The 12,755-nt window shown below is 36.9% G+C and overlaps 1 protein-coding gene across 2 annotated transcripts in view; it reads left to right on the forward strand.

The window, feature by feature from the left end:
• vcanb (versican b) overlaps positions 1 to 12,712 on the forward strand; it is a 42,621-nt gene extending 29,909 nt beyond the window's left edge. For both annotated transcript variants that reach the window (XM_066650825.1, XM_066650826.1), the window contains 5 exons: positions 5,476 to 5,634; positions 9,726 to 9,808; positions 10,490 to 10,634; positions 10,901 to 11,083; positions 11,232 to 12,712. In XM_066650825.1, coding sequence (XP_066506922.1) covers positions 5,476 to 5,634; positions 9,726 to 9,808; positions 10,490 to 10,634; positions 10,901 to 11,083; positions 11,232 to 11,356 — 695 coding nt within the window. In that variant the 3' untranslated portion in view covers positions 11,357 to 12,712. The remainder of the gene's footprint in view (positions 1 to 5,475; positions 5,635 to 9,725; positions 9,809 to 10,489; positions 10,635 to 10,900; positions 11,084 to 11,231) is intronic.
• Positions 12,713 to 12,755: the final 43 nt, after the last annotated feature.

Genomic DNA, 12,755 nt, shown 5'->3' on the forward strand with positions numbered 1-12,755 from the left:
GGAAGATAGATCATTTACCTTTACGATTTCATAATGTTCCGTTAAGTAAGACTTAAACAACGACAGGCTGCCCCTGTGATTCCAACCATGTTTTCTAACCTTTCTAGGAGAATACTGTGGTCTATCGTATCGAAAGCTGCACTGAGGTCAAGTAGCACCAACAGGGATACGTGGCCTTGATCAGAGGAAAGAAAATGATCATTTGTTATCTTGACGATAGCTGTCTCAGTGCAATGATGTGACCTGAATCCAGATTTTTCATATATATGATTCTTATGTAGATATGAACTAAGTTGTTGGGCCACAGCTTTTTCTATGATCTTGGATATAAATGGTACATTAGAAATAGGCTTGTAATTAGACCATACGCTAGCATCAAGATTTGGTTTCTTGATCAGAGCTTTGGATACATGGTCCAGGCTAAGGGATGAGTTTACTATAGTTAAAAGATGATTGATAATAGCTGGTAGTACTTCTTTAAGTAATTTTGTGGGAATTGCATTAAGTGTGTAAAGTTGTACAGTTTGCAGAGGTGATAATCTTCTCTAGTTCTAGTGGGAGTGGGTAAAAAATTTAAGTCTTTCTTTTACAATTACGTCGTGTTTTATACCAGCCACATCAGATGACCGCCAGGTCGAATTTAAAACTTTGGGTTGAGTTTGTTTTCTAATATTTTTGGTTTTATTATTAAAAAAGTCCATAAAGACTTTACTTGAGAGAGTTGCCAGGATTTGTGGTTCAGTACCTGCCTGATTTGTTTTTAGTTCTGGAAAACACATTAACAGCACTCTAGGATTATTTTTATTATTGTACATCAGCGAGGCCAGATATGCTGAGCGAGCTTTAGAGAGAGCATTTCTATACTCTATAAGGCTGTCTTTCCAGGCCGAGTGGAACACTTCCAGTTTGGTTGATCGCTATTTCTGCTCTAGTTTCCGTGCTATTCATTTTAAGGTACAGGTTTTATCATTGTACCATGGGGCAAGCTTTTTCTGGCTTATCCATTTTCCCCCATATGTCAATTCAGACAGGATAATACACCCTGGGGTTATTTTTACTGCTTGTTTTACAGTAGGTAAAAGGTTCAGGAATCTTTCCTGATACGGGAGAGCACACACTGGTAAAATGACTGAAATTTTCTATTCGGATGGGATTAAAACTACTGAGATACTATAGTAATGACTTTACCCCACGTCCAAAGATAAAACTAATTCTGTGTGAATAGGGCATATTCTTCCACCCAGTCGCATAGCTGTTGTGCAGCATAAACCAGAAATATATAAGCTGCTCTTCTATCCCATAAATGCAGTGCACAACCAACCTGCTTAAGGTAAATAGGTTCTACATTACAGGTGTTACTCAGCTAGCAATTTAGTATTTGGATTACATTTCCTGTGTCTATGCTTTATTTTTCAAATTAAACATTATAATTTTAAATAGGAAAATCTATACATTAGAGAGAAATATGAGCAATAGCTACACAAAAATAATGTGATTAATGATGATTGAGGGGGCATGGTAGTTGGCTACCCCACTCTACACATGCTTTGTAGATTTGAAGAAGGTGTAAGACTGTGTTCTCAAGATATTCTGTAGGAGGTGCCTCGTATGATGTTGTTCTTCTGGTTTCCAAAGTGTGGTTGACCGTAGGTTAGGTGCAGCATCAGCAGTGACTGTACTGTCTTGTTGAAGAGAGAGCTGAGCCATAAAGCAAAGTTGTCAGTTCACCTGTCAATCTATGTACCAAATGTCTGAACCTGTGGATCCTCTAGTACTGGGCAGGATTACTATTCCAACAACACATCATCAGTAGGGTAAAACAAACCTGTCTCATGACGGTCTAAACCCAGCTCAGAGAAGAGTCGTTGCCCCTTCACAACAAGAGGAGCTTGCTGAGGTGGTTCAGGCATCTGATAAGGATACCTCCTGGACGCCTCTTACTGGAGGTATACCAGGCCCGTCCAACTGGAAGGGATCTGGAGGGACAGGCCCTGGAAACGCTGGAGGGATTATATCTCCCAGCTGATCTGGGAATGGCTGGGGATCCTCCAGGAGTAGCTGGTGGAAGTGGAGGGGGACAGAGATGTCTGGGTTTCTTTGCTTGCCCTGTTGCCACTGTGACCCTGAAATGGATCAAGTGGAAAAGAAGGCGAATTAAGGCGTTAATTAATTAATGATACAAACATATATGACATGTGTAAATATGAATTTGGTATAGTTGTCAGCTTCTATAAGGTGGGTATTCACTGAAAGTGCAAGATGTACATTGAATGACTGCTGTGTAGAACTGGATCATCAGGGTCACTGGAAGGTTGAAATCCTTCAGCTGTTTTGGTAAGAACATTGGGCCTCATTCACCAATATTTTCCTAAGAATCTTCTTAAATGAGTTCTTGAGAAAGATATTGAGGTAAAATCTAAATCAGATACATGACCTGTTCTTAAACCACAGAATTGTTTGCAGCTGTTCTAATAATGATGAATCCCAGTGTCTTGAAAGTGACTGTCCATTGTTTTTAATTAGCTTAAAAATATGCACGCTACTCCACATAAAAGGGCATAGAACTGCAGGGCCATGTGCATGCAAGGAAAGCACAGACAAACTACAAACCACTGACATTGTTAGACCTGTTTTAGGGACCCTAAATACCCTTAAATATTCTTTGGCCCCGAAATATACTGTAACATAAAATAATCAAGCATCCCCTATTTAGACACTAAATAGCATGTGCCACATTTTTTAGGCTAGGCTTTTAAGATGGATGATTTTTTGAGACACAACAACTGGAGGTGTCTGTCTCAAAAAGATCTACCCCAGAATCAAATAGGTTTTAAGAAGAAATTTCCTCTAAAGAACAGCTGACAAATGAGGTCAATATCTGCTGTGCTCTCTTGGTGATTTAGACCATGTTTCCCTCTCACTTTGGGTGTCTTTTTGTATTTTCAACAGCAGCTGGTTGCTGTTTTACCAGGAAACCATCTGCTTGATTTGTGTTGGGTAAATAAACTTATAAGAGTTAGTTATTAGTCTGACCATGTTGGTGTTAGCTGCAAACTACAAGAGCACACAATTGATACTCAAGTTCTGAGTGTCTGTTTGAAGCCTATGCACAGAGTTCTAGTAATGTGTTAATGTCTGTTAATCAATTGATCACAGCAGTGTATCAGTGTGGATGGTGAGAATAATGTGGGCTTAAAGCTTTCCTCGCCTTCTTGTTTCTGAATATCCTGGTGATATCCTGGCTGTAGATGGTAAAATGAGCAGGGGCAAAGGTGAGAAAGGCAGAGTAGGTGATGAAATGGTGATGACTTGGAGAGAATGATCAGGAGCCATCTGCAGTAGGACTCATTGAGGTCATCTGTGAGCTGGAGGTTGTCCAGTAGGGGCCTTTTCTCTTTATAGAATCTTATTATATAAATATTGTCTCCAACACTTTTACTTGAGAAGCACATATAATAAAGGAAGACACACTCTATAAATATTTATATATGATATGGCCAGACCATGTATTGGGCCAGGATAAAAACAGATTTTGCCCTGACTGGATTAAACTCCAGAATATCAAGTCCAGATATGTTCTGGGGTGGTCCTTTCACACATGCAGCATGCAGCGGGAGATTTTCAGGGTGAGGCACGTTCTCGCAGCATGATAAGTGCCATGTGCATTAGGCATGGGGAGGTGTCACATAAACATACCCATTTGACATTAAAAGAGGTGAAGCTTCTGAATGTAAACAAACCAGAGAGAAGTGCATTTCCCCACAATCGTAGACATTGCTTTCAAATTTATGTGGAATTTACCAGCTTGCATATAATTTATGTTCATAAAGAAATTTTGGTGTACTTAGATAAAATGTATGTCTCCCATTTTCCCAGTTTCTGTTTCCACATTTAATATGCTGTCTTGGTGTTTGAACATCATTGCATTCTGTGTTTATTTATGTTCTGCATTGCTTCTCATTAGGGCTGGGCAGTTAATCGGAAAAAATGACGTTCAGAACTTCTAATTGACATAATCTTGCCTATATCGATTATATAGATTATTTTTATTCTGTTATGTCCATTTAAAAGCACGCTACCTGCCCCTATCTGCAACATGGAAGCAACCTAAACGCCAAGGCTGACTAGTACCAAAAAAAAACACAGTGTTTGGACATGCTGTGTTTTGACTATAATTAAGATGACACTGAAAATAAAAGAAGTAAAATGTAAATGCTGAGAAAAAAACTATTTCAGTGACCAAAGCACAATCAAACACCAAATATTAACAGTGCTCAAAAAACAAGAGAGGAACAAGCTCTACATTACATATGTACATACTCTACAAACAAAAATATCCCTGCTTTAATACTGGGTCATATTTACAGTACAAGCCTCTTCACTGAACTATGAGGGTCAAAAATAAATAACAAAATAATTGTTCATAATCATGGTAAAATGTATAATGATAATCATGGTAAAATGTATAATAAATACAATTGTTCATAATCATGTAAAATGTATAATCATAATCATGGTAAATGTATAATTAATTGTGATATTGGTTTGCGCTCATATCGTCCAGCACTACTTCTCAGCTTTTTTGAACTGGGTTTTACTAAACCTGTTTAAAATTTGATAGTTGCTGAGATTTCTCAATTGTTTTTTATTTTTGCTTTTCTCATGATTTCATTTAACAAATTTAAGATTTTTTCTATACGGGTAGAAAAAATATCAAGTCTCTTTTCAAGGGTCTCTGCACAAAGCATGTTTTGGTTTGTAGCTGTGATATCCCAGCTGATGCCTTCTTTACTGAGACTACATGAACATATATACTAGAGAATGCATGCTCAGAAAGTGATTATATCTATGACAATTCAGTGTAAAGGACACAAAGAGGACCATCATGCCTCTAATTGAATGTGACTGTGAACTTCATTGGAGCTTGTGGTGTTTGAATCTTTGTAGCATTGTCTTTATTGTTTCAATGTCACTATTTTCTTACAGTACACAAACTGGCCAATGTAGTTTTTATGGACTTGATTAAATAACACTGGATAAATGGAGATGTGTGCCAGGCTAACTCATTTAGTATATTGGTCATGGTTTTGTGACTCACACTACTTTGCATTAGCAACAGACTATTTATTATTTGAAAGCCTCAGTTGTTCTTAAAGAGCTTAGGAGGAAATAAATAACAGACTCATGCATTAAGAATGTTGGACAGTATCCTTTTCTCTTGTAGCCCAGAGACTGGTTTATTTAATTCAGCTGTGTCATATTCATCTCACTGAATGTTGTTAAAAATTAATTATGTTATAAATTGGGAGGCAAGGGCAGTTTGTCACTGATTACCGTTAGGGTTGCTTGTGATCCTGGGCATTCTTACAACATGTAGTTATGATGTATAATATACATGGGACACCTAGCATTGAAAAATAATGTGTGCATGCACTAATGATCTTTCTTTGCGATTGCTGTTCGTTTGGTTCACAGATACCGAAACTTGTGACTACGGCTGGCTTAAATTTCAGAGCCATTGCTACAAGTACTTTACTCACAGGCGCACATGGGATGCAGCTGAAAGAGAGTGCCGTCTGCATGGAGCCCACTTGGCCAGTGTAGTAACTCATGAAGAGCAGCACTTTGTCAATCGTAAGTCTACATTTAAATAATTGTGTGACACTTTATAATAATGCTTGTGAGTAAAATATAACAGGTTTGATAAAATGTATAATGAGGTATTGAGATTTATTAATCATTAATATATAATCGGTGCATTATTAAAAACATATATTCTCTTCTTTCTTAATTAGCGACCATGAACTCTCAGGGACTGCTGTTTGTCTACTTGTTTTAGCATAAATTTTAAAAACATAATTACTTAGTAAATACTGTGTATAAATGACAATGCATTTCTACATTATTATTATTATTATTGGAAATATTATTTGCCTTCTCATGGCTTATTCCAGTTGCTGAATTAATACAGTGCTTAGACTGACACTCTGAAACCATGCCCAGTTGCATTTTTTTTGAGGAAGTGGCTATACAGTGGCTTTGCCTGACATTTGAAGAGTTGGCCATTTTTGGAGATATCCACTGGGTATTTGTCAAGGCCAAATTTTGCATAATAGCCTCCACAAATTGAGTAATTCTCAGCATTTCATGTTGTAACTTTATTCTGTATTGAGACGTCTGGTTATGGATCTATATGAGACCTGGAGTACTTCAGTCATTCAAGCAATTAAGTGATTTATACTTGAACAACAATTTTTCTGCAAGATTCAGGTGGTTTTGGCATTGTGCAAGAATTTGTTCTTCATTATTTAGTAGTTAGATTCAAAATTGTGTGAGCTGGGCCTGAGAAGGTAGCACAGCTAAGTGTAGATATTGAGACTTTAGCTTCATCTTAACCTACTGCACAATGTTTGTTGTATGGTCTTGTTGTGTGAACCTAAACTTGGCCGGCACGCTTCCAATGAATCGTATTCTCCCAAACTGGTTCCTTTCTAGAGTTTAAGATTTTACTTATTTATTTTATGTCTCTCTGGTGATGAGCACTGCCATTGCATACATGCATGCATTGCGCTGGAAATTAAACTGGAAAATCCTTGAAAATCCTAGAGAGGCCTCCATGCTCTTTGTTGATACTCCCTCTTTAGTTCCTCTTTAGTTGGCAAGGTTGATGAAGTGGACCTTTTACTTCTTCCCATGGAGAAAGTGGCAAATATGCATTTGGATCGTTTCATTATGTGTGTTTTCTGTAAATAAAAGTCCGAAATTATGATCAGATTAGTACGAGCTCGGTCACAGAACGAATTGAACTCGTATTACTGTACTCAAAAAGCTCTAAGTTGCTATTTTAATGATAGATCACTTTTTAGGCACATGTTCTATACAGTGGGGGGATCCTCAGCCAAGCACCCAAACGCAGTGAAGTCATATTTACTACTTAACCATCTGGTATATACAGACTTCCAATGAGCACCCGAACACAGCATTTATCTGTAAAAAGATTCCATGTTCAGTGTTATGAGAATTTCAACCGGTTCAATCGTTCCCTTCTTATTCAAGTTTCTGGTTTTAGCTCACACAACACTGTCGTCCCGAGCATGTCCCTAAAGAGTTTTTACCACATCCCTTGAGCTATTTTTTACTGGGGCCAGGACAGCAGTGTCTGGAGCCTTGCGAGTCACGGCGCTCATCATAATGCACAGATCTGATTGGCTGAGCAGCCTCACATGTGATATGCAGAAACGCATACGATTAGTCTGGTAGTTTCCTGGAATGCTAAAACTGAACTGTAATGACTAGAAGAGTCACACCACTAAAAAGTCACACAGCTCCAGGGGCCTGGAGGTTGTGGGTTCGATTCCCGCTCCGGGTGACTGTCTGTGAGGAGTTGGTGTGTTCTACCTGTGTCTGTGTGGGTTTCCTCCCACAGTCCCCAACCAACCAAACACACGTTGGTTGGTTGATTGGCGACTCAAAAGTGTGTGTGAGTGAATGTGTGATTGTGTGTTGCCCTGTGAAGAACTGGCGCCCACTCAAGGGTGTATTCCCGTCTTGCGCCCAATGATTCCAGGTAGGCTCTGGACCCACAGCGACCCTGAACTGGATAAGCGCTTACAGATAATGAATGATAATAAAGGTACAGATAGGACAGCGTCTGGTTTAGATGGTTTAAAAAAAAACTTATTTGTACTTCTAATACTTACTGCCTGTGAAAATGAAAATTTGTTGTGCTGATACAAGGCGTGTTATAAAAAAAAAAAAAACTACTCCTTAACCACTCGTAGAATAATGGTGCAAGCTTGATTCAGGTCAGGTTTGTAATGGTGAATACTGCAGTTCCCTGCCTAGAAAGCTGACTAGATATTTTAAATTGCATATTTAAATTTTATTGTTATAAATTATATTGAGTGCAGCTTTATGTACATTATGCATGCTGCTTAGCAAAGAGAAGATATCTTCTGTTCTCATCAAACAAATCCTGATGTTTCTTTTCACTGTACCATAAGTTCTGCAGTGCCACTTCATGGACTAGTGTACTTTTGCTCATGTTCAGTTTTCAGCTAGACATCACTGACAGTGACCAAAAGTCTGTCCAGCCGTCCACCCCCTCATAGCTTGTGTTACAATGACATCCTCCATTTCAGATCATCAAAAGTGATCTAATTGTTGAGAAGCGAGTGTTTTAACCATGCATACATCCAAAAGGTTATATACTTCTTTTTCTTCTGGAACATGGTATTGGTGTAGGTAAACTCATGTTCTGCAAAGAAACAAATTAACCGAGACCCATTTAGTTGGCATGGTCAGCCCCATTCTTAAAAAAAATCACTCTGGTCTCATAGATCTCATAGTCCCTACCAACACTTGCATTGAAGTCCCCTGATAAGCATGCTTGTTACACTCTGGAGGGGCTTCATATAGAAGATGATAGAATGTGACCTTGTCTGTTTTGATGGTAAATTTGATTTACAATTTGAAGTAAATCTTTCACTTATTCCTGAAAGTTTTCCACTGAGACTTAATAGAAGGGGGGCCTTGATTGCAAGACCTACTAAATGCAAGTGTTTCCTCTCCTGAGAATATTCTTTCCAGTAAAATCTGTAGCCTTCTTCTTCTAAGTGACCCTTCACCTAATAATCTGGTCTCACTTAGGACTGCAATATTGATGCCTCATCTGCTGCAGTGAATGTAGTTCTTCGTTAATTCTGCATTACCCGCATATTTATTTGACGTACTCAACATACTAAGTTCTGTAAATCAAATATGATTTGTTAAGCATTAAAAATCAGCAGTGATTATTCTTAGTCATGTTTCAGGAATTAACTGCAAGTTATAATCACCTGTAATTAAAATGGTTAGATTTTTTTCCAATCCTTAATATGAAATGGAAAATATTCAGTATGTTGGAATATCAACAGGGTAATTTAGCACTATGTCTGTCGTCTACAACAATCTGCTGAGAAAAATTACACATAAATATGCCACCATAGCAAACGTAAATCATTTTTTTTGCCGACTTTAGTCGTTTACCACGACTATCATCCTTGTAAGGCTTGATAATATTTCAGCCACTGCTGCCATATATTATTGAAAAATGACCTCTCATTATTTGATAGAACATGATTAGTAAATCTGGTAGAAACTCTTGTGTTATGTTTTTGCAAGCAAAATTAAACCTGGACTTTAAATTTCTTTTTAAATTAACCACCTAGTAACAGAACTAATGTAGCAGCTTAATCTCTTTCACAGGTAATTGTCATGTGCATTTTGTATATATAAAATAATTAATGATATATAGCTTTAACACCTCAATAATTTATTTAATCACATAAAATCTCACAGTGCTTTATAGGGTTGTTTATTACTTTTGTCAAAGAAGCTGTTACTGAAGCTGATTTAAGTTTCTAATAAAGGTTTCCTTCACATTCAGATGGTCCTATGAACAAAATGAAGAAACGAGTGGGAGCAATATAATATAAATAATGTTTATATATGGTTTATATTTTACATATTCACTGCCAGTGTCATACTTCATACAAACTATTGTAGACTATTGTAGATCTATTGTCTAATGCACATGTGAAGAGTTACTGTCCACCCAAGCGTATGTGTAAGGACAACAAACTTAATATCTGGTTATTTTAAGAAGGAATTGACCTATACTTCATATTTTCTTGTTGACAACAGAGTGTGGCTGATTAATGAATGCATATTTATTGGTGCTCTAGAATTAGGCCATGACTACCAGTGGATTGGCCTGAATGACAAGATGTTTGAGAATGACTTCCGTTGGACAGATGGCAGCCCCATGGTAATGTAGGCTTTATAAAATATCACAATTTTTCAATATTTAGTTTCTGGCTGCATCCTATTTGTGTACTACACATTAATACTGTACAGTATAATATTAATATAATATATTAACCTTAAATGTGCGAGTTCAGCAAGCTTGTCATTGTTCTTGTAATAAATTGTGTTGTAGAAGTAGCATATGTATAATTTCTCCCTCTACCTTAAATTAAACTTACAACTGTGTTCAGCTGAGACAAATGGAGTACAACAAAGTCTGTCATTCTATTTTTCTCCTAAATGAGGAAAATCCCCATTGACTATGCCAGATGTGCACGTTGCAGTATGTGCACTATTACATACAACTGAAAGTGGCTTTAGCGCCCTCATGTGGAAACATATTGTAGTGTACTGATAGAACATAAGTTTGATTTCAGTGAAATATTTTTAAGATTGTACATGATATCTATTTAAGCAAATATTTTTGAACATGTGTTCAGTTACTTAGCTAACATTGCCTGGATTTATTCAGACTTGCAAAGAGTTAATATTCATATTTAAAGGAGATTATTAAAAGGAATTGGAAACCAATTCTGGTATATTTTGCATATTGCTGTATTAATGTATCTCTTCATACTAAATCAGAACTTGTGGATGTTCTTAATTATGAATTAGTTATTAATATTATTATTTGTATTACTAGCAATATGACAACTGGAGAGAGGGACAGCCAGACAGCTTCTTCTCCACCGGTGAGGACTGTGTGGTGATGATCTGGCATGAGGGTGGCCAGTGGAATGATGTGCCATGCAACTACCACCTGACTTTTACCTGTAAAAAAGGCACAGGTAAGGCTTTGTTTTCAAATTTGTCCTTTAACACTGTAATTCACTTTTGATTATAGGAATTTGCATAGACCCTAATCTGGGTTAAATGTACTATATACAATTTCAATGTTGTAATGCCAAAGTTTTTGATGGTGTTGCTCATTTTGCCAAAATATTTGCTGACTCTTGTAGCTAATTCCTAAAATACACATGTAACCTAATATTATGTATCCATTCTGCTCTTTACCTATAATCTCTTTAATTTTGTTTGTTTGATTTTTTCTCAGTGGCCTGCAGTCACCCACCCATTGTGAAGGATGCACATATCTTTGGCAGCTTGAAGACACGCTATGAGATCAACTCTCTGGTGAGGTATCACTGTCATGACGGCTTCATCCAGAGACATGTACCCACCATCAGATGCAGAGCTGATGGCAAGTGGGACGAACCGAAAATCACTTGTATGAAACGTAAGTCTCCTTTTCGTTATTGTTCATACACTAATATGTTGAAGAAAAACTGATATTAAATAAATGTTTCAATTTATGCAATTAATGGAGTAGTTGAAAAGGCGTTTATTATTGTCATCATCCCTTTATATTTTATTTTTTTGGGTAGCATCGACATACCAGAAGACCTACTTACAATATTACCAAGCTAATAACTACTATGAGAGCAAGAAACGCTACAGTGAGTGGATGCAGCAACACTGGGGCAAAGAAGGGCAACAGACCGGACACTAATCTCCAGTGTAATAATACGATGTAAATTGACAAACCAGAATCATGTGCCTTTGAATGTCTTAATGCTCATGATCCTATAGTTAAACAAATAAAATAGCAATTGTCTTACAGCAATGCAAAAATGACATCATTAATGAAGTGCATTTTGCTAAAGATGACTATGCAATACTGTAATTCTATATTGTGTTAAGTGTTATTTGAATAGGTGAAGACTACCTGTCAAAAAGCAGAGGAAAAGGGCAAATCCATCGAGATACATTCTGATCTGGACCTTAATCTTTATTTTCAAGGTCCAGATTCTTGCTCCTTTTGTACAGCAAAATGAGCAGAACTACAGTATGCATACAAAAAGCCCAAGACTACCAAAACAATAGACAGTTTTTGTTCAAAAGAGAGGTCACAAGACTAGAGAAAGACAATGCTCAAAGGACTGCACTCATGGCTTTATCACCATCGTAGGAGGAACTGCAACAACCAATCTGTAGTCCAGCTTCTGTTTACTTATAAAATGTCTTTTTGTTTTCCAACAGCATATGTTTTCGATCAGCATTAACATAAGGTTTAGATGTGTTTTTGTGATGTGGTAAATTTCTTTGTACATATAACCATATTTCACTTTTCTATGTAGGTTCCAGTAGAAAGATGAATAGGCAGACTATATGTGACTGAATGAATCAGCTATTTTTTTTTGTGTGTGTCAGACAATACTGCAAATGCTACATGAAGCCATATAGGTTTAATTTATTTCAGAAGATACATGTAACAATGATCAAACTGTGAGATTTTCAGTAATAAAAAGACATTACAATATTACTGCCACAATGTGTTTCTTGTTTTCATGTTTATTTAAGCACATTTTCTGATTATTATTTTGTAATTGAAGTTGATCAAGGATGAATTTCAGATAGACTGTGTGATACCTAAAATTCTACCATCTACCACCACTGTTCAGCCATGTGTTTGAATTTTTAATCATCATGATAATCAAAAGATTGGATCTGGATGGTTGATCATTTTGAGTGCTGCACTGATATGTTAATGTGTGTTGTTCTGGTGAGTGGATCAGACAAAGCAGGGCTGCTAAGGTTTTTAAAGCCCTCTGTTTAAATGCTGGACTGGGAATAGCCCACCAAACAAAAATTATCCAGCAACTGTGCCGTGTCCACTGATGAAGGACAAGAGGATAATTAACACGAACAGTGTAGCAACAAATAAGCTATTGTCTCTGACTACATCTACAAGATGTACCAACAAGGTATATTTAACAGAGTGGACAGTGATTGGACATAGTGTTAATACATAAATCCAGAGGTTGTGGTAGGAGTAGAAAATTATTTTGCATAATGTGGAAACTTAATCATGCCGAAATGATAATATATATATATATATATATATATAT

This window comes from Hoplias malabaricus, chromosome 18 (genome assembly GCF_029633855.1).
Source record: "Hoplias malabaricus isolate fHopMal1 chromosome 18, fHopMal1.hap1, whole genome shotgun sequence".
Classification (NCBI taxonomy): Eukaryota; Metazoa; Chordata; class Actinopteri; order Characiformes; family Erythrinidae; genus Hoplias; species Hoplias malabaricus.